Genomic DNA, 18,262 nt, shown 5'->3' with positions numbered 1-18,262 from the left:
GTAGAATAAATATTTTAAATCTTATTTTACACCGTATTTAACAGATTTGTCTGTATACACTGCAATTGCAAAATAAAGTTTTTAACAGCAGCAATAAAACATGCCTGAATTATAAGACCCACTGTCCACTGCAATGGACAACAAGATTTTTTTAAAAATCCTGCGTTTAACTTTATCAGTTTTACAACTGATATTGAACATTTTATTTCACAAACCAGAAACCACACCTTAAGAGTAATGCACTTTATAATCTAAAAATGTTGAAAGTAGTACTTTTAACAGCTTCTCAGAAAAGACAACAATTGTCACTTGCGAGAAAATGCAAGGGGAAACTTGCAAAAATCAATTAGATAATGAAATGCTTTCACGCAGCGCATCGATGCATCAGCTGTCCTTCGGAAATAAGTAGACTTTAGATAGCGGTGCGGACCGATGCGCCACACAGCAAAGCGCGTTTGAACTAATTAGTGGATTAATTTGTCCTAATTGTGTAGGTGCAGGACTTAAAATTAATATCAGACCACGGATTTTGCAGCAGTTTGATTTTGCAGCAGAGTGCAGTCTGTGTGAAAGAGATGGGTACCGCAAAACTATATAGCCTACATCTACGTGTCTTGAAGGTGTAACTAGGGAAGATGTGGCATTTGAAGTGAACATGCGAATGGTGCTCTTAAAACATGAGTTAGGGTTGGGGCATGTAGGTTTACAAAAATAATACAGGTATGGGACAGGGTTGAGATAGAGACAAGAAGCTGATCCACAGACTAATAAAGTGCCCTGTCTTTCAATAATATGTTATTATTTGTCAGTTTTACTTTTACGCTACAGATCTTTCCACAAATTATGAATAAAAGTAAATTAATACAATGTTTTATGAATAAAAAATTTATAAAATAGGTATGTGTTATGTAAAAGTAAAAAATAAATGCACCAATTAAACATGAAATGAACAGGTAGTGATATATCCTATACATTTAATTGTAATGGTAAATGCAGGGTTGAAGCAGCAGCAGGTATGGTCATTTCTGCCTTTAGTGAAGGCGCCTCTGCTATACTGACTGATATAGAGAGATTGTGGCTGCAGAGCACAGTCTTACTGTCAATGTAATGAACCTGATATGATCAGAGTATCAAAAGCAGAGGTTGTCACATCTGACACGTCTGCCAGCGCGAAACAGTCTCAATGATTTAAATGAGCAATTTAGATCTGGCTGTAAAACCAGCTTAGCCCAAGGCCGCTATACCTGGAGACACAACCAGGTGCTACGACACCTGGCCATCACTTTGGAAAGAAGGAGAACCAGCACCAACACCCTCCCTTCGTCAGTGTCTGGACGCATATCCACCACAACATTTGTAAGAGCAGGACAACTCCCAGCAAAACCTGCAGCGAATAGGGAACCACCAAACCCTCTTAGACTGTGCCCGGGATTGGAGAACGCAGGTTGACTTGGACCAGAGACTTATATTCCCACCTGAGATTGTTACAACTAATCTCAGGCCAGATCTGGTCTTATGGTCAAGCTCACAGAAATCTATTTCTGTTTTCTATTCCAGTTGGTGAAGCATATGAGCGGAAATGACTGAAGTACTCTGACTTAACATCAGATGCCGAACAACGTGGGTGGCGTGCCCGGGTGCTTCCTGTTGAGGTTGGCTGTAGAGTTTGTTGCCACATCTACAACCAAGCTGCTTACGGTAATGGGAGTGAAAGGACAAGCCTTCCAACAAGCTGTCAAGTCACTATCAGGAGTGGCTGCAAGATGACCGCAGAGGGGGCAAATCTGAGACGCCAGATGTTGCCGTTGAACCCTCTGGAGGTGTCGTGGGCCTTTCAACGAAACACCAAAGAAGGAGGGTGCCCACCTGAAGACCCCTGTGACGCGGTTACCCCTCTAGCCCTAACCCCTCATCAAGTGCTGATAATGTAAGGGATTGTACTTCCTAGTCCTATAAGCTAAACTGTAAAATTCAAAATATAGTAGCAGTGAAACACACTGTGTGATCCCATCCAAGTGATCTACTGGCTCTTAGACCCACATTACTAACAACAACCAAGCCATTCAAATCCTGTTTTCATTCTTTCAGGTCACCTTCATATACACCTTTGGTTTCTGAAGTCTTTTGGGTGCATCAGAACAACTAGATCACTCCTCTATTGAGGTCCCTCCATCATTGAAGGACTTTAAGGAGCTCCACTGTGGGCTGAAGTGGGCATGTCTATGGAGTGAGATTACTGTCTGTCTTTAACATGAGAGCAAAAATATAAGGTTAAATCGAGCAAGTCAGACACACTAAACACGCAAAATCAAGTAAACCGAGCAAAAACAGTGACAGCGAGAGCAGAGAAACAAGAATTGTGCGGTTTAGCGCGCTCGCTCTTGACCTTGACTTGACCACCTTTATTTGGTTTAGAAATGGTTTGTAGGTCGAATTATTTTATGTTAATTCTGTTTTAGTTCATTTTAAATCTTGGTTGCCTAATTGTCATGCTGTTATGATGGGGGATTCACCTCATCCTTGTCAGTGATGCTAGTGAAATGCAAATTATGCCCTAACCCTTGAAAATATAAATATATCTAGCTTTGGGATTATTAAAGCTAAATTGAGGTTAATGGTTATTGTAACTGTTAATCCTTGATGATGTCTTGATGCTGATTCTAAATCCATGACCAAACGAGGTAAATGTTGCGAAAAAATAAAACAGAAAATATGGAAAGAATAACGCTCTTTAACTGTGGTAGTATGAAGTCATATGCCACATCATATGTAAAACGGCGGACATCTAATTGTTTAAAAAAGGCATATCGGCCTCGATTTATACAGTTGCATTGAACCAAATTGCATCCACCTTGTTGTGAATAGTTTTGCTGTCAAACATGAGTGCATGTAAATATGTTAACAAGCCATTCATCTAATGTTATCCTTCTTTTAGAGTGACACAATCCTTCATGGGGAAATAGTAAATGCTCTGATATGATCCTCCAGACTCCATATACCTACCGTTAATATTTCCATGTCCAATACCATGTGATTTATTTCTCTGCTAACCCCCTTATGTGCAATATTCCGAACATTTCTCATGTAGCAATAACTAAAGAATTAATCTTTGTAGTCTATACAGTTTTATGACATTTTAAATTATCTATTTATTTTAGTTTAGTTAATTTTTTATTTTATTTCGTTTTACATAACAAAGCACCTTGGAGTAGCAAATCCAATTTCATTGTAATGCAAATGATATTGACAATAAAGGCGAATCTCATTCTGATTCTGTCAATGTTATATTTACATTCTCATATTAATGTAACACATCCAAGCACAATTACATGGCTCTTCAGGGTTTTAAAAGGATGGGGGGGGGGGGGGGGGGGGGGGGGGGGGGTAATTGGTCAGTGAACTTCAGGACACTCTCTGTCTCACGTCAATGAACTTCAGGACACTCTCTGTCTCACGTCCTTCCTACAGCCGCCCTGGGCCTCTTTCTCTAGTCCATCCTGCAGTGTCTCAGTGGAGACATCTAGAAGACAAAATCACACAAGGCCATGATGTGCACACTGCAAAGTCTTACACATATTTGTGTCTGTAAATGTGTGTAAGACACTATAGGGACATTCATAAACATTACTTTCAACGTTGTCAATATCAGCGTAGAAATCGTTCTGATTATATATAATTATATAACGCTAACACTAGAAATATTAAAAATGGATGCGAACAATAGCAAAACAGCAAATAACATTATTTATCTAATATTAATATTCTTAAATATACTAATATAATATCAATATCATTATTAATATCAATGTAAAATAATTCTGAAGTGAAATTACACTGTTTTCTGAAGTGATTACACTGCTTTCCTTAAGTAAAGGTACAAGATGCACTAAGCTCTCTGCTGGGCTTTGAACTCATAACCTGTGAGAACTACAGGGAGTCCTGACCACACCGAGGACTACAGGGAGTCCTGACCACACCGAGGACTACAGGGAGTCCTGACCACACCGAGGACTACAGGGAGTCCTGACCACACCGAGGATTACAGGGAGTCCTGACCACACCGAGGATTACAGGGAGTCCTGACCACACTGAGGACTACAGGGAGTCCTGACCACACCGAGGACTACAGGGAGTCCTGACCACACCGAGGACTACAGGGAGTCCTGACCACACTGAGAACTACAGGGAGTCCTGACCACACTGAGGACTACAGGGAGTCCTGACCACACTGAGGATTACAGGGAGTCCTGACCACACTGAGGACTACAGGGAGTCCTGACCACACTGAGGACTACAGGGAGTCCTGACCACACTGAGGATTACAGGGAGTCCTGAACACACTGAGGACTACAGGGAGTCCTGAACACACTGAGGACTACAGAGAGTCCTGACCACACTGAGGACTACAGAGAGTCCTGACCACACTGAGATATTTAAGGTTGGACATTTATCAGTCGTGACATCATCCCTGCCACACGTACCCTTGAACAGAGGAGACCTGGCTTCTTCCTTCTCTTGAGCTGATTGGCTAATGCCCTCTATGATGGGAGATAGTTTTCTGTCCACCAGATCAGTCTTCACTTGTCCAAGGGTCCTCAGGAGACAGGTCATGTCCACATTTTTACTCTCTCCTTCTGTCAGTAACTCTAATACCTGGAAATGACCATTAAAAGTAATTTTAGAAAACTTACTCTCTCTCTCACACACACACATTCACACACGCACGCAAACACACTCTCATACACACACGTGAACACACTCTCACACACATACACACACACACACCTGCAGACACTTGTAGCTCTTCAGCTCAATCAGGTTCTCCTCCAGAAAGAGTAAATAGATACTCAGGTCATCATAGCGATGGGTAGCTGACTGCAGACCCTGGGCGTGGCCAAACGTGGGCAGGAGCCGGTATGGGCGGAGCAAACGGATTTCCTTGCGGTGACGGCCAGGCAGCAGGGCGGAGTATATCACCACGGGGATCAACAGCAGGTACACGCCCACATTAATGCAGCTGAGCAGGCGGAACACGCCCACAGCCACCAACTTACAGTGTACAACAGGAGCACTGTCATTCAGGAGAGGACCTGAACACACACACACACACACACACACACACACACACACGCACACACACACAACAGGAGCACTGTCATTCAGGAGAGTACCTGAACACGAACACACACACACGCACACACACACACAACAGGAGCACTGTCATTCAGGAGAGTACCTGAACACACACACACACACACACAACAGGAGCACTGTCATTCAGGAGAGTACCAGAACACACAGACACACACAACAGGAGCACTGTCATTCAGGAGAGTATCTGAACACACACACACACACACACACAACAGGAGCACTGTCATTCAGGAGAGTACCAGAACACACAGACACACACAACAGGAGCACTGTCATTCAGGAGAGTACCTGAACACACACACGTATATATATATATATATTTATACACAAATATACATACATACATACATGCAAGCACACACATGCACACACAAACACACACAACAGGAGCACTGTTATTCAGGAAAGGACCTGAACACACACACACACACACACACACACAACAGGAGCACTGTCATTCAGGAGAGTACCTGAACACACACACACACACACACACACACATACACAACAGGAGCACTGTCATTCAGGAGAGTACCTGAACACACACACACACACACACACACACACACACACATATATATATATATATATATTTATTTATTTATACACATATATACATACATACATACATACATGCACACACAAACACACACAACAGGAGCACTGTCATTCAGGAGAGTACCTGAACATAGGACACACACACACACACACACACACAACAGGAGCACTGTCATTCAGGAGAGTACCTGAACACACACACACACACACAACAGGAGCACTGTCATTCAGGAGAGTACCTGAACACACACACACACACACACACGTATATATATATATTTATACACATATATACATACATACATACATGCACACACATACACACACAAACACACACAACAGGAGCACTGTTATTCAGGAGAGTACCTGAACACACACACACACACACAACAGGAGCACTGTCATTCAGGAGAGTACCTGAACACACACACACACACAACAGGAGCACTGTCATTCAGGAGAGTACCTGAACACACACACACACACTCACACAACAGGAGCACTGTCATTCAGGAGAGTACCTGAACACACACACACACACATACACACTCATACACACACACACACATATACATACATGTACACACACACGCGCAGTCCCACCTGTGAGCAGGACGCAGGAGAACTGGTCGCAGGGCGACACCCTGCAGATGTAGTAGGTGAGGTAGACGCAGGCCAGCAGTAGTGTGAGCAGAGTAAGAGAGCGACACAGCAGGTACTTCAATGCCAGTGTCCACACACCACGCTTACTCCACAGGTACTGCTCCACCAGGGGGCGCTGAGAGCAGCTCTCCACCACCTCCAGACCACTGCCACACACACACACACACACATGCACACACACGTATACACAAACATATACACACACACACACACGTATACACAAACATACACACACACGTATACACAAACATACACACACACGTATACACAAACATACACACACACACACACGTATACACAAACACACACACACACACACACACACACAGTATAGTGTGTTCAAACCATCACACTGTGGTAAAGGGAACCAGGGGTCCCTGTCACACTTTTCCCACTCTGTTTTAAAACAAAGACCAGACATTAAATCCTGAGCAGACAGCAGTGCCTGCACTCCAAACCTCCTCACACTGAGAGCCACACACACACACACACACACACTCACAGGTCTCTTGGTGTGGTGTGTGGGGAAGTGAACCTGTGCGGTACCTGTGGGGGTCGTCTGGGACGTCCGGGGCGCTGCGGGTGGAGGAGGCCGGGCCCTTGGCCTGGCGGATGGCGCGGTTGTAGCAGCGATCCAGCTCCTCCATGATGAAGCCCAGGTCAGAGGAGAGCAGGGGCACAGCGGTGAAACGCCAGAAGAGAGAGGGAGAGTAGACCAGGATAGACAGAAAGAGGAGGACATAGGGGAAGAACTGGGGAGAGAGGGAAGGAGAGATAGATGGGGAGGGAGAGAGAGGGTGGGAGGGAGAGATGAAGAGAGAAAGAGGGAGAGAGAGAGAGAGAGTGGGAGAGAGAGAGAAGGAAGGGAGAGGGAGAGAGGAAGAGGAGAGAATAGGGAGAGGGAGGGAGAGATAGGGAGGGGAGAGAGAAAGAGAGGTAGGGAGGGAGAGAGAGAGAGGGAGAAAGGAAGAGGAGAGAGAGAGAGGGTGAGAGAGAGAAGAAGGGAGAGACAAACGAGGAGAGGTAGAGGGAGTGAAAGAGGGAGAGAGAGGGAGGGAGAAAGAGAGAGGAAAAAAGATTGAAGAGAAGACAAAGAGAGGGAGATGGTGAAAAAAAGATGGGGAGAGTGAAATAAAAGTGAAAGGAAGAAGGAGTGAGAGAAAGAAGGGGAGAGACAGAGGAGTACAGAGGGAATGAGAGGTGGAGGAAGGGAATGAGGAAGAGTGAGATAGTTTTAATGTGTGTATGTTATACCATATGCTACACTTTTCAACTTAATGGGGCAGTCATGGCCTGGTGGTAGGGAACTGGTCTTGTGACCGGAGGGTCGTGGGTTCGATTCCCAGACCTAAGGCCATGACTGAGGTGCCCTTGAGCAAGGCACCTAACCCCAACTGCTCCCCGGGTGCCGGGTTAGGGCTGCCCACGGCTCTGGGCATGTGTGATCCACAGCCCCCTAGTAATCACTAGTGTGTGTGTGTGTGTGTGTGTGTGTGTGTGTGTTCTGACTGCACAGATGGGTTAAAAGCGGAGGACAAATTTCGATTGCGGTGTAAAAATCACATTGACAAAATATGGCACATTTACATTTTAAGTACAAAAAACCCCAATAGCATTACCTTGTGTAGCCACAAGGGGGAGCCATTCTCTGTAGACTGGCTCTCCACGGCGACCCAGCAGAAGGAGTCTGTGTAAGCAGCCTGCCGCAAGGTGAAGTTGCTGGGCGGGAAACAGCTGATCTGGGTACCTGACAGCAGTGCAGAAAGCTGTAAGCGTCACCTCATCAACACCAGCACTACAGTCAAACACAGTGGTGTGAGAATCAACAGCAACCCTAGAGTCAAACATGGTGATGGTATCATGCATGGGGACGTTTTCTTCCAGGGGGGCTGGGAGAGTCTTTGGGATCACTGTGAACAACACAGACTGCTGTGAACAACACTCCTCACACTACAGTCAAACACAGACGGCTGTGAACAACACTCCTCACCCCAGGGGCGGACTGGCATACATTGCTACCGGGGATTTCCCCGGTGGGCCGATGGGTTAGTGGGCCGATGGGTTAGTGGGCCGTCGGGCCGCCGGTGGTTTAACTCGTCCCGTGGAGGAGACACTGCCGCGCACTGCGGCCCCGGCCCGTAGTCACGCTGCTGTTTAACGGTGTTAATACCTCCCCCGCTCCAGTCAGACTAACCTGCTCAGCGTGGCCGCGGACTGAACCTGTAAACACATGAACGAGTTGGACCGGGCTGCGGACTGGGTGGGTGGTATGCAGCGGAGATCAGAAAAAAAAAACAACTTGTCCCAGAAAATCCGGGCCGGACTACGAAAACATACAGCAGTTTAAATTGTAGATAACATAGTATTTTAAATGTACTGCTGTCGCCTCTGCAACGTTTGAAGCACCATGTACAAATTACCTTAACAAGGTTAACACGGACGCAAGTGGCGGTCTTAAAGGTTCCAGAGCACTGCGCACTGTTTTTTTTTAAGCTATTGAAATTCTTAGATTAAAACTAACCACCACAAATAGGTAACAGGAAGAAATACCCACGTTAGAGTTGTAGGTTGTTCTTTAGGATGCACTTTGCGTAAAACAACTTGTTTGGTGGTCTTATGGTGGACTATTTAAAAGCCACTATGTGGCTTTGTAATCATATTATTGCTGGAACTAATATTGTCCATATGACAATAAACGCCGTCATATACACTACGTGCCATGTATAGATTCATAAACAGTATATTATTATATTATATTATATTATATATTATATTATTATATTATAACAGTAGTATTCACACACACACACACATATATATATATATATATATATATATATATAGTGGGCCAGTCTGTCAGGAACTCCCGGGCCACTTTTTCTCCCCAGTCCGCCCCTGCCTCACCCTACAGTCAAACACAGAGGGCTGTGAACATCAATTCTCACCCTACACTCAAACACAGACGGCTGTGAACAACACTCCCCACCCTACAGTCAAACACAGACGGCTGTGAACAACACTCCTCACCCTACACTCAAACACAGAGGGCTGTGAACATCAATTCTCACCCTACAGTCAAACACAGACGGCTGTGAACAACACTCCCCACCCTACAAACACAGACGGCTGTGAACAACACTCCCCACCACTGGCTGAGCTTGAATGAAGAGGAGAGAAAGTTCTGGATAATTCATGAGGCTGTCACTACTGCCAAGGGCAATTAACTAAGTACCAATTACAGTAAGATGCCTGAACACTTTTGCAATAGAATGTGTTTCATTTTTTTATGCATTTACAAACATTCAAAAACCCCAGTTTTTGCTTTGTCATTATAGAGCTTTGTGTGTAGATTGACAAGTTTCTGTTTTGAGATGGATGTTGTCTGATGAGTGTCTGAATGTGGAAAACCTAGAATTATCTGAAAACCTTCCTTATGCGCTGTGGGAGACACAGCCTGTCTGTCAGTACACACACACACACACACACACACACACACACATAATAATTAATTAGCTTTGTCATTTAAATTATTTGTTAATTAAGTAATAATACTTTATCTGAAGTGAGGGTATTTCACGGCTCACAGGAGCTTTTAACCATAAAATGGCAAATAAAGCATAAATCACACTCGCTACAACTAGTGATTTTTGTTGACATTTTCCTTTTGAAAACATGTTTCAGCTTTGCAACGATGTCAAGGCAGTTTGTGAAGCAGACACTGTGCAGCTCTTGGCAAGTAACTACTTTGGCCCATTTCTCAAAACAGAGTGGACATCATCAAGCATGTGGTGCTTTTATCAAAATAACCTGGATGGTTCAGCACAACTGCTCTCTGTCTGGCCACAGATTTCCATCCACCTCACAACGCATAATCTCCTTTGCAATGCAGCGAGGGTAGAAACAGTGTGCATGTCTCAACCGCCCCCTACACTGATTCCCTGTAATGTAATGTAATGTAATGTGATTCACTGTAATGTAATGTAATGTAATGTAATGTAATGTAATGTGATTCACTGTAATGTAATGTAATGTAATGTGATTCACTGTAATGTAATGTAATGTAATGTAATGTGATTAACTGTAATGTAATGTAATGTGATTCACTGTAATGTAATGTAATGTAATGTAATGTGATTCACTGTAATGTAATGTAATGTAATGTAATGTGATTCAATGTAATGTAATGTAATGTGATTCACTGTAATGTAATGTAATGTGATGTGATTCACTGTAATGTAATGTAATGTAATGTGATTCACTGTAATGTAATGTAATGTAATGTAATGTGATTCACTGTAATGCTTCACGTGCAGCTTCCATGATGTGGAGCAAGGATCTGTGGTCTTGAAGATGATGGTCATACACTCTCCATCTCCAAGTGGAAAAAAAAACTGATGGGATTGAGGAAAAGAGAGTGAGGGGGGAGAAACTCCATCAGCATTCTTGGAGCCCAAGGTAGAATTTCACATTGTCCCATACAATGATGTGGTGTGGTAGGTGAGGCCCTACGAGACCTCTCTCATTTTCAGGGATCAAATTAATGTAAAGGCGATCCAGGAAAAATAGGAGCTTCTCTGTATTGTATGGGCCAAGACTGGGGATATGGGTGGCCACACCATTCTCAGAAATGGCAGCACACATAGTCAGATTGCCCCCTCGCTGGCCTGGTACACCCAATGTGGCCCGTTGGCCAATAATGATGGAGACGGTAGACAGAGGCACTTTGGATTGAACTTGTTGACCTGCCTCTGCCATTGTGAGGCGATGGTTTACAGTACATCAATGAGCGTCACCTGAATTTCCTCTGGGACAACGCAGTGTGCTCGTGCTCATCTGTCTCTTCCCCCTGTCCCACCACCACGTACCCTCACTCCTCCTCTTCCTCATCTTCTTCTTCCCCCTGTCCCACCACCACGTACCCTCACTCCTCCTCTTCCTCATCTTCTTCTCCCTGTCCCACCACCACGTACCCTCACTCCTCCTCTTCCTCATCTTCTTCTTCCCCCTGTCCCACCACCACGTACCCTCACTCCTCCTCTTCCTCATCTTCTTCTTCCCCCTGTCCCACCACCACGTACCCTCACTCCTCCTCTTCCTCATCTTCTTCTTCCCCCTGTCCCACCACCACGTACCCTCACTCCTCCTCTTCCTCATCTTCTTCTTCCCCCTGTCCCACCACCACATACCCTCACTCCTCCTCTTCATCTTCTTCTTCCCCCTGTCCCACCACCACGTACCCTCACTCCCCCTCTTCATCATCTTCTTCTTCCCCCTGTCCCACCACCACGTACCCTCACTCCTCCTCTTCCTCATCTTCTTCTTCCCCCTGTCCCACCACCACGTACCCTCACTCCTCCTCTTCCTCATCTTCTTCTTCCCCCTGTCCCACCACCACGTACCCTCACTCCTCCTCTTCCTCATCTTCTTCTTCTCCCTGTCCCACCACCACGTACCCTCACTCCTCCTCTTCCTCATCTTCATCTTCCCCCTGTCCCACCACCACGTACTCTCACTCCTCCTCTTCTTCATCTTCTTCTTCCCCCTGTCCCACCACCACGTACCCTCACTCCTCCTCTTCCTCAAGCAGGAAGTTGCCTTCATTGGTCCTAGTCAAGCTCTCTATGTACAGGCCTACTTGATTGATAGCATTCACAAACATGGAGAACACCTGTCAAGTATCTATCTGATTGGTTATCTGAGATGTGTGAACCTCCTCCTTCATTAGAAAAGTTCTAGTTTCAGATGTTCAATTATAGTCATGAATTTACCAAATGTTTCAAAAGGTTGATATATGGTATTCGTGGTATAATGCGCTTGACTAATTTTGACAATTGAACAGATTGTTGTGCATGTAATGGCTTATACAATGAAATATGTATGACATATTTTGGAGAGAACAGCCATTTGACTGAAAATCAGCTAATCAGTTTAAATCACCATGATCAAATTACTAGGAAATTGTACTAAATGTATGCTAACTGTGCTAACTGTAGGCTACTTGTACTAAATCATTTGCAAAGATGCATTGAGATATTTGAGACATGTACAAAGACATTTGCAATTTGAGAAATGCTATTCTTTTGTGAACAATTGCCAAGGGGTTACCAGACTTGTCCATGTTGTTTTGAGAATGTCATCTCGGTTTCAAGAAATGAGCCAAACCAATCGAGAAAAATTGTAATATAGGGTGATGTAGCGCAGACATAACAAAGAAACACACTACAATGCTACGCACATTAAATAGCCCCGAGTGAGCCCGAGACAAGCCACAGGTGAGACCAATGAACACACACACACACACACAACCACACCCACGGAGATAACCCGACGTAGACAGCATGAACACACGCCCCAAGGGGAGGAGTCCGGAGCTGTAGCGTGACACACACCCAAACAACACTTCTAATACGCAGACCCTCACGTAGATTCGTATGTCTATTAAACTGTTTTAAAACTGTTTTACTATAAGTCAATGATATTCTGTAATAGGGAATGTTTATTGTTTATTGAATGTTTATTTAGCGTGAAAATTAAACGCCATGTAATCACGTGTACTGCAGCGAATGAGCGACCGTGTCCCCTACAGGAAGGTTCTCGTTTGAAGGATGCTGAAGGTACCGATGGCTGACGAGAGATGCTGAGACAAACCGCGTGTCGTTATTAATGTTAAAGCGCACGTCTCTCTCCGTTTCGTCTGCTACGATCTTCTACAAATAACTCTTCTGGGTTATTATGGGTGGCAGGTTTGGGCAATAGTTCCATGTTCGTGTCCGTGGCCTGTTATGTTTTAAAACCCGTCTGCTCTTTAAATAACGACAGCGGTAGGGGAATCTGTCGGGATGTCCGTAGTACCCGGTTTATGAGATCATGCTATTTGAATCGTGCACGCGCAAAGCATCCCGTTACTAGCTGATCTCTACCGGGAGGCGCGCTCGCGCCGGTACGCGGGTGGTCCCTTTGTTCATCAGTAGTGACAAAGGTGGTCAAAGAGTCTGCAGTCGGTAGGATTCGTATCGTAATCAGCCAAAATGCGTATTAAGGAATATACGGAGGTGTCATCGAAAATTCTTGTTGGGCAATTTGTGACTAACGATTTCGAGCGATTTCAGTTGAACAATAGAAGTGAAACGAGACTATATAAATCCCCTATCGGAATCCCTGCGATTATCAAATCCCTACAGTTTCTAAAATTAAATGCATTAGAAGCCCATAAGCAGATCTCACTTAAACATAATTACACATATTTTCTTCATGTGCTTGCTGGCCAAACCGTTACAAAGTGCCCTGTCATGTTTTACCGGCTGTCCCAACAGGCGAAATGAATGGACAGAAACGTTTATGGTGCAGATAAATTCACTTGTCATGATGTCCCCATTAATTATGGAGTGAATAAAGCTGGAATAACGATGTCCACTCACCCACTGACACTTCTTGGGCAAAGGCTAGAGAAATAAATAACAGAGGAAGTCCCACCGCGATAAAAGTGACCAGTTTATCCGCGCCCAGTTCACAGCGCACCCCTTTGAATATCGACTCATTCGGTTCCTTCAGTAAAAAATCTGAAAACACATATTCCGTTGCAACGTGCGCTATAGCCATGGTTAGGATAACATGTCCCGGTTACCGGTCCCGTGTAAAGTGTAATAGTGTCCCGGTCCCGGTGGCAGGGTTCTGAACGTCTAGCCAATCGCGTGGAAAGGGGCTTTAGAAATGGGGCTTGTGTCTCAACACAGCTCTGTGTTATTTTTGTGACAACAGATATGAGGAGACAATTTAGAGGGAGGACAATCTAACCGGAAAGAGTGATAAAGTGCTTTACAAACAAGCGCCAGTGTTTTCTGTGTGAATTATTCAGCATTTATTGAATTCATAAGAAAACAAAAGGAACAGAGCGACCGAAAAGACCGAACAGTACTGTTACTCCACAGAGAGACGTGACCGTGCTACATAATAACAGATTTGCTCGTACAGTAAAGAAAAAAAAAGTGGATTGAGTAAAACTTCATTTCGGAAAGGAATTTTTTAATTCTCTGCATGCCGCCATCCCGGGTGTCCTGTTAGTGATCAGGGGGTTTAAAACGCTTCAGTCGTGGAACAGGTCAAAGAAGCTGTGGTCGTCGCTCGACTCCTCCAAAACGGCGTCGGCGCAGTAGGCCGGAGGCACGAAGACGTGCGCATCGTCCACGTGCGTCTCCACGTCCAAGAAACTGAGGGAGGAATGCGATGGTAGTAGTATCCGGTGACTTTAAACTTATTACAACTGAGCTGTCGGTACTGGTTTGGTTAAACACCCACGAACTACACTCACAGTAGCAGACATTCTTTACACTAATGCAGATCTCAGAGCTAAAGTGGGCTATAGCTATCCTGGTATCACGTGTGTGCTTACAAAATCAAGAATCCTAGCTGCTCGAATGAAGAAAGATTAAGTATCATTTGTAGTATTAAGTATTATTTGGATCAATATATTTTTACATTTACGGCATTTAGCAGGATCAATATATCCACTCACCTGAAGATGAGGTTGGTCTTATCACTATGGTAGTAACAGGAAACAGTGAGGCATCCACAGGACGTAGTCAGCATCGTATACTGGGCTACAAAACAAATAATAAAAAAACATTATACAGGCACTGAATGTGGACCTGTTGTGACTAAGTGACAATAATAAATAAGATGTACGTTCTTTTACATGCGACTTAACCTACTTCTTAAAGAACTGTCAGAAGACCCAAGGATGTCTATAGCAAAGCCCTTTCAAAGCTAAGACTTCGTTTAGGGAAAAGGAGAGAGAGAGATTTAGGAAGAAAGTGTGAGAGCTAAAGTAGGCCGAGGGGCGGAGGAGGTGCCCACCGTGGAGGTCGGGCAGCTTGCCCGTCCAGACGCGCAGACGTAGGCCCTGCTCTGGCACGGTCAGGCTACCCAGGTACATCTCACTGTCGTGGGCCGCGTCGGCCGGCAGCTCCATCGGGTGCCTGCGGGACTTTAGGGTCTGTTTCTTACAGCTCTCGTTCTTACTGTCCAGCTCATAGAACACACCCTGTGAGAGAGAGGGGGGGGGGGGGGGGGGAGAGAGAGAGAGAGAGAGAGAGAAAGAGAGAGAGAGAGTGGAGGGGGAAGAGAGAGAGGGAGGGAGAGAAAGAGGGAAAAGAGGGAGAGTAAGGGAGAGAGGGAGGGAGGGTAGAGAAAGGGATAAACAGTTCATATTTATGACATTTTGAGAGAGAGACATGGTTTAAAGAGAGACATGGTTTTTTTCCAAGTTTAAAATTGATCAGCAGAAAAATAGGGAAGAAGAAAAGAGTGAGAGAATCCTGTTCTGCCAAAAGATGGCGACGTTACCTCCTCAAAGTTTAAGAGCACGTCTATGTGGGAGGTTTTGTTTGAGTCATCGTTCTTCTCCAAAAAGTGAAGCTTCTTCGCAGTGGAATCATAGTTGAACTCGCCGGTGGCAATAGTATGACCATCAGATGACCTCTGAGGACAGAAGAGGCTCAACATCAACACTGAGACCTCAAACGACCTCAAACGACTCCAAAAATTAGCAATTAGCAATAGCTAGTTTAAACAAACATTGCCAAAATTACTTTCAAATGCTCACTTCTAGTGATTCATTTCTTTCAGATGTAGTGAAATGCTTTTAATTCGTGTACGTACGTACCACAGTCATTGTCCCACTGATCATAGATGGTGATGCTGGGAAAGAGAAAAGACCAGTATCAACATTACAGATCCAGCGTAACTCCTACATTACTCGAGTGTCAGTCACTGCAACATTGGGCTGATTTACAGTCCTGTTTTATCAAAAAGCAATGAAGGCCCCACACTACTGCTGAGCTGCTCTCATTTGGAACTCTCTGACCATTCAAATAGACTTAAAATTTTAGAGCCAGAGTGTCAGAGGACTCCGGATTGCACTGAGCCCGGAGCGGGTGGCGGTGTGGGCGTCTGGGCTGGGGTAGACGGCGGTGGCACTCACGGCAGGGCACGCGGCTGCTGGAGGCCCAGACAGCTGCGCAGAGGCACCAGAACGCCACGCAGAACAGCTCCACCGCATGCATCATTGCTCCTTGTCGTCTCAGCCCGCAGGTCAGCACACGTACACCACTCTGGGGGCCGCTATTTATCGAGAAAGCGCGGCTCCATCGGACACGCCTCCCTCCACCCACCGCCTCACCGACAAATGACAGACTGGCACCTCCCTCCGCTGATCACGTTGCCAGACGTTGCACAATCCCCCGTCAAGCCTACAACCTGCAGTTGAGCGGTCTTTATTAAAACAAACGAGTTTGTTACCCCCAACCCCCCTCCCCCCCCATCCCACCCCCCATGAGCACACAGAACCAGAACGTGGGTTCGTATAAGGTGATGTTTGTCACAGGACCATGCTGAGCTAAACCACTCAACAAACACAGAATCACTCTCGACTGTGCAGGTGCACAAACAATCAGCCAGTTATCACTGGAGCAATGTGGCCCTTTCCACGACGCCCCAAGACTCTGTCTTTCTTAGGAGCAAGTGTTTTATTTGTAACTCTTTGATGTCTACATGTTTCTTGTTCATCATTCCAGACATAATTATAGATGTCTGAATGTTACTGTTACATTACAAAGCAATAAATCTGAAAATTCAGTCAATGAAAATACTTATGGAACAAAACAAAATCTATAAAAATCAAACCTAAAATCTAAGACAAATGTCACCAACATGGTCTCCTGATTGTAAAATTCTAACAAATCTGTTTAATGCATCTCATTTGCCCAGTGCAGGATGGCTAAGGTGATCACTTTCCTGAGAGATTAGCTTTAACTTCATTAGTACACCATCCACAAACTTCTCATAATCTCAATCTACTTGGTATAAATATTGTGTGAAATCACCAAGATGAGCCAATAACGTGTTAACAACCTGGTTCCCTGAAGGGACTGCATGTCTGTCTAGTGCTGATGTACCCCATATGAAAAAGTTTTTTATATTTTTTTATCATAGTCTTATGAGTTTTACTTTAATCTTATAAATTCAATATATGGCATTCTAAGTATGTATTAAATGTATGTACTGTGTGACATGCATGTCATATATACATATGTAATTCATATAAAATATATGGCCTGTTAGACATATATGGCCTGCATACATTTGAGAAAGTGTGTTTATATATGTGTTTATATTTGAATGTCATCTGTATCTGGAAGGTTCAGATAATAAAAAATATGTAAAGGGTGCCAATCCATGTATGACTCCCCACCTATTCACCTGACTGAGCTATGAAGTAGGCAAACATGTAGGATAATGTGCACCAGTGACCTTTGTTGCAAACATTAAGCTACTTTTGTTTACTTTCTTTTCTTTTCTTGTTAATGTGATATATGGAATATTTATTTCTTTTTTCTTGTGTATTATTAGAATTGCAGTAAATTTTACGTTGCGGTATTTATGTTAAGGGGTCACCAACGTGGTGCCCGTGGGCACCATGTCGCCCGCGAGGACGTCACAAGTCGCCCGCGGGCTTGTTTTAAAAACAGCTCACTATAGCGCCATGCACCAAAGCGCTGCATCGTTTATGTTTTTGCTACTATTATAGATTGTCCGCGGTTGCTAGCGGTCTTCTCGCTTAGCAATTGACACTCGCACACGCACACCTTTTGTTAAACCACCCCCGCTTAACAACCTTTGTTCGATTGATGCGTATTAATCTGGTAGCCCTCCGCAATAATTGCTATCCAAGAAGTAGCTCCCAGTTTCAAAAAGGTTGGTGACCCTAGAGGTAGCTAGCTAGCTCAAATTTATAAGTATTACCAATAATGAACGAGAGAACCGGCGGTATTTTGATGAGCGGGAACAGCGCGCGCCGATCTGCTGATGAGAGGAATTTTTTGGTGGGATT

General features: G+C 44.5%; 2 protein-coding genes across 2 annotated transcripts; both read right to left on the bottom strand.

The window, feature by feature from the left end:
• Positions 1–3,434: 3,434 nt before the first annotated feature.
• LOC143488701 (pannexin-1-like) lies at positions 3,435–13,974 on the bottom strand. The gene is made up of 7 exons (XM_076987551.1): positions 13,794–13,974; positions 7,995–8,122; positions 6,922–7,127; positions 6,316–6,521; positions 4,786–5,090; positions 4,482–4,653; positions 3,435–3,520 (listed from the first exon to the last, which is right to left on the bottom strand). Exons 1-7 carry the CDS (start codon positions 13,972–13,974, stop codon positions 3,435–3,437), a joined length of 1,284 nt encoding a protein of 427 aa, XP_076843666.1.
• Positions 13,975–14,218: 244 nt separating this feature from the next.
• LOC143488794 (ependymin-like) lies at positions 14,219–16,505 on the bottom strand. Its single transcript, XM_076987701.1, has 6 exons — positions 16,355–16,505; positions 16,037–16,071; positions 15,718–15,852; positions 15,229–15,415; positions 14,888–14,972; positions 14,219–14,582 (listed from the first exon to the last, which is right to left on the bottom strand). Exons 1-6 carry the CDS (start codon positions 16,437–16,439, stop codon positions 14,459–14,461), a joined length of 651 nt encoding a protein of 216 aa, XP_076843816.1. The 5' UTR covers positions 16,440–16,505; the 3' UTR covers positions 14,219–14,458.
• Between the last annotated feature and the right edge of the window lie 1,757 nt (positions 16,506–18,262).

This window comes from Brachyhypopomus gauderio, unplaced genomic scaffold, assembly GCF_052324685.1.
Source record: "Brachyhypopomus gauderio isolate BG-103 unplaced genomic scaffold, BGAUD_0.2 sc54, whole genome shotgun sequence".
NCBI lineage: Eukaryota > Metazoa > Chordata > Actinopteri > Gymnotiformes > Hypopomidae > Brachyhypopomus > Brachyhypopomus gauderio.
Note: the sequence above shows the minus strand (reverse complement) of the source record. Positions and strands in the feature narration are given on the sequence as shown.

Bases quoted from the DNA above. Each gene is read 5' to 3' on its own strand.
- LOC143488701 (XM_076987551.1), bottom strand. From the start codon at position 13,974: ATGGCTATAGCGCACGTTGCAACGGAATATGTGTTTTCAGATTTTTTA. The intron at 7,128-7,994 runs GTAATGCTATTG...CTCTCTCCCCAG, and splicing joins CCCCCTTGTGGCTACACAAG to TTCTTCCCCTATGTCCTCCT. The intron at 6,522-6,921 runs GTACCGCACAGG...TGTGTGTGGCAG, and splicing joins GTCCCAGACGACCCCCACAG to TGGTCTGGAGGTGGTGGAGA.
- LOC143488794 (XM_076987701.1), bottom strand. From the start codon at position 16,439: ATGATGCATGCGGTGGAGCTGTTCTGCGTGGCGTTCTGGTGCCTCTGC. The intron at 15,416-15,717 runs GTAACGTCGCCA...TCTCTCTCACAG, and splicing joins TGCTCTTAAACTTTGAGGAG to GGTGTGTTCTATGAGCTGGA. The intron at 14,583-14,887 runs GTGAGTGGATAT...TTCCTCCCTCAG, and splicing joins AAGACCAACCTCATCTTCAG to TTTCTTGGACGTGGAGACGC.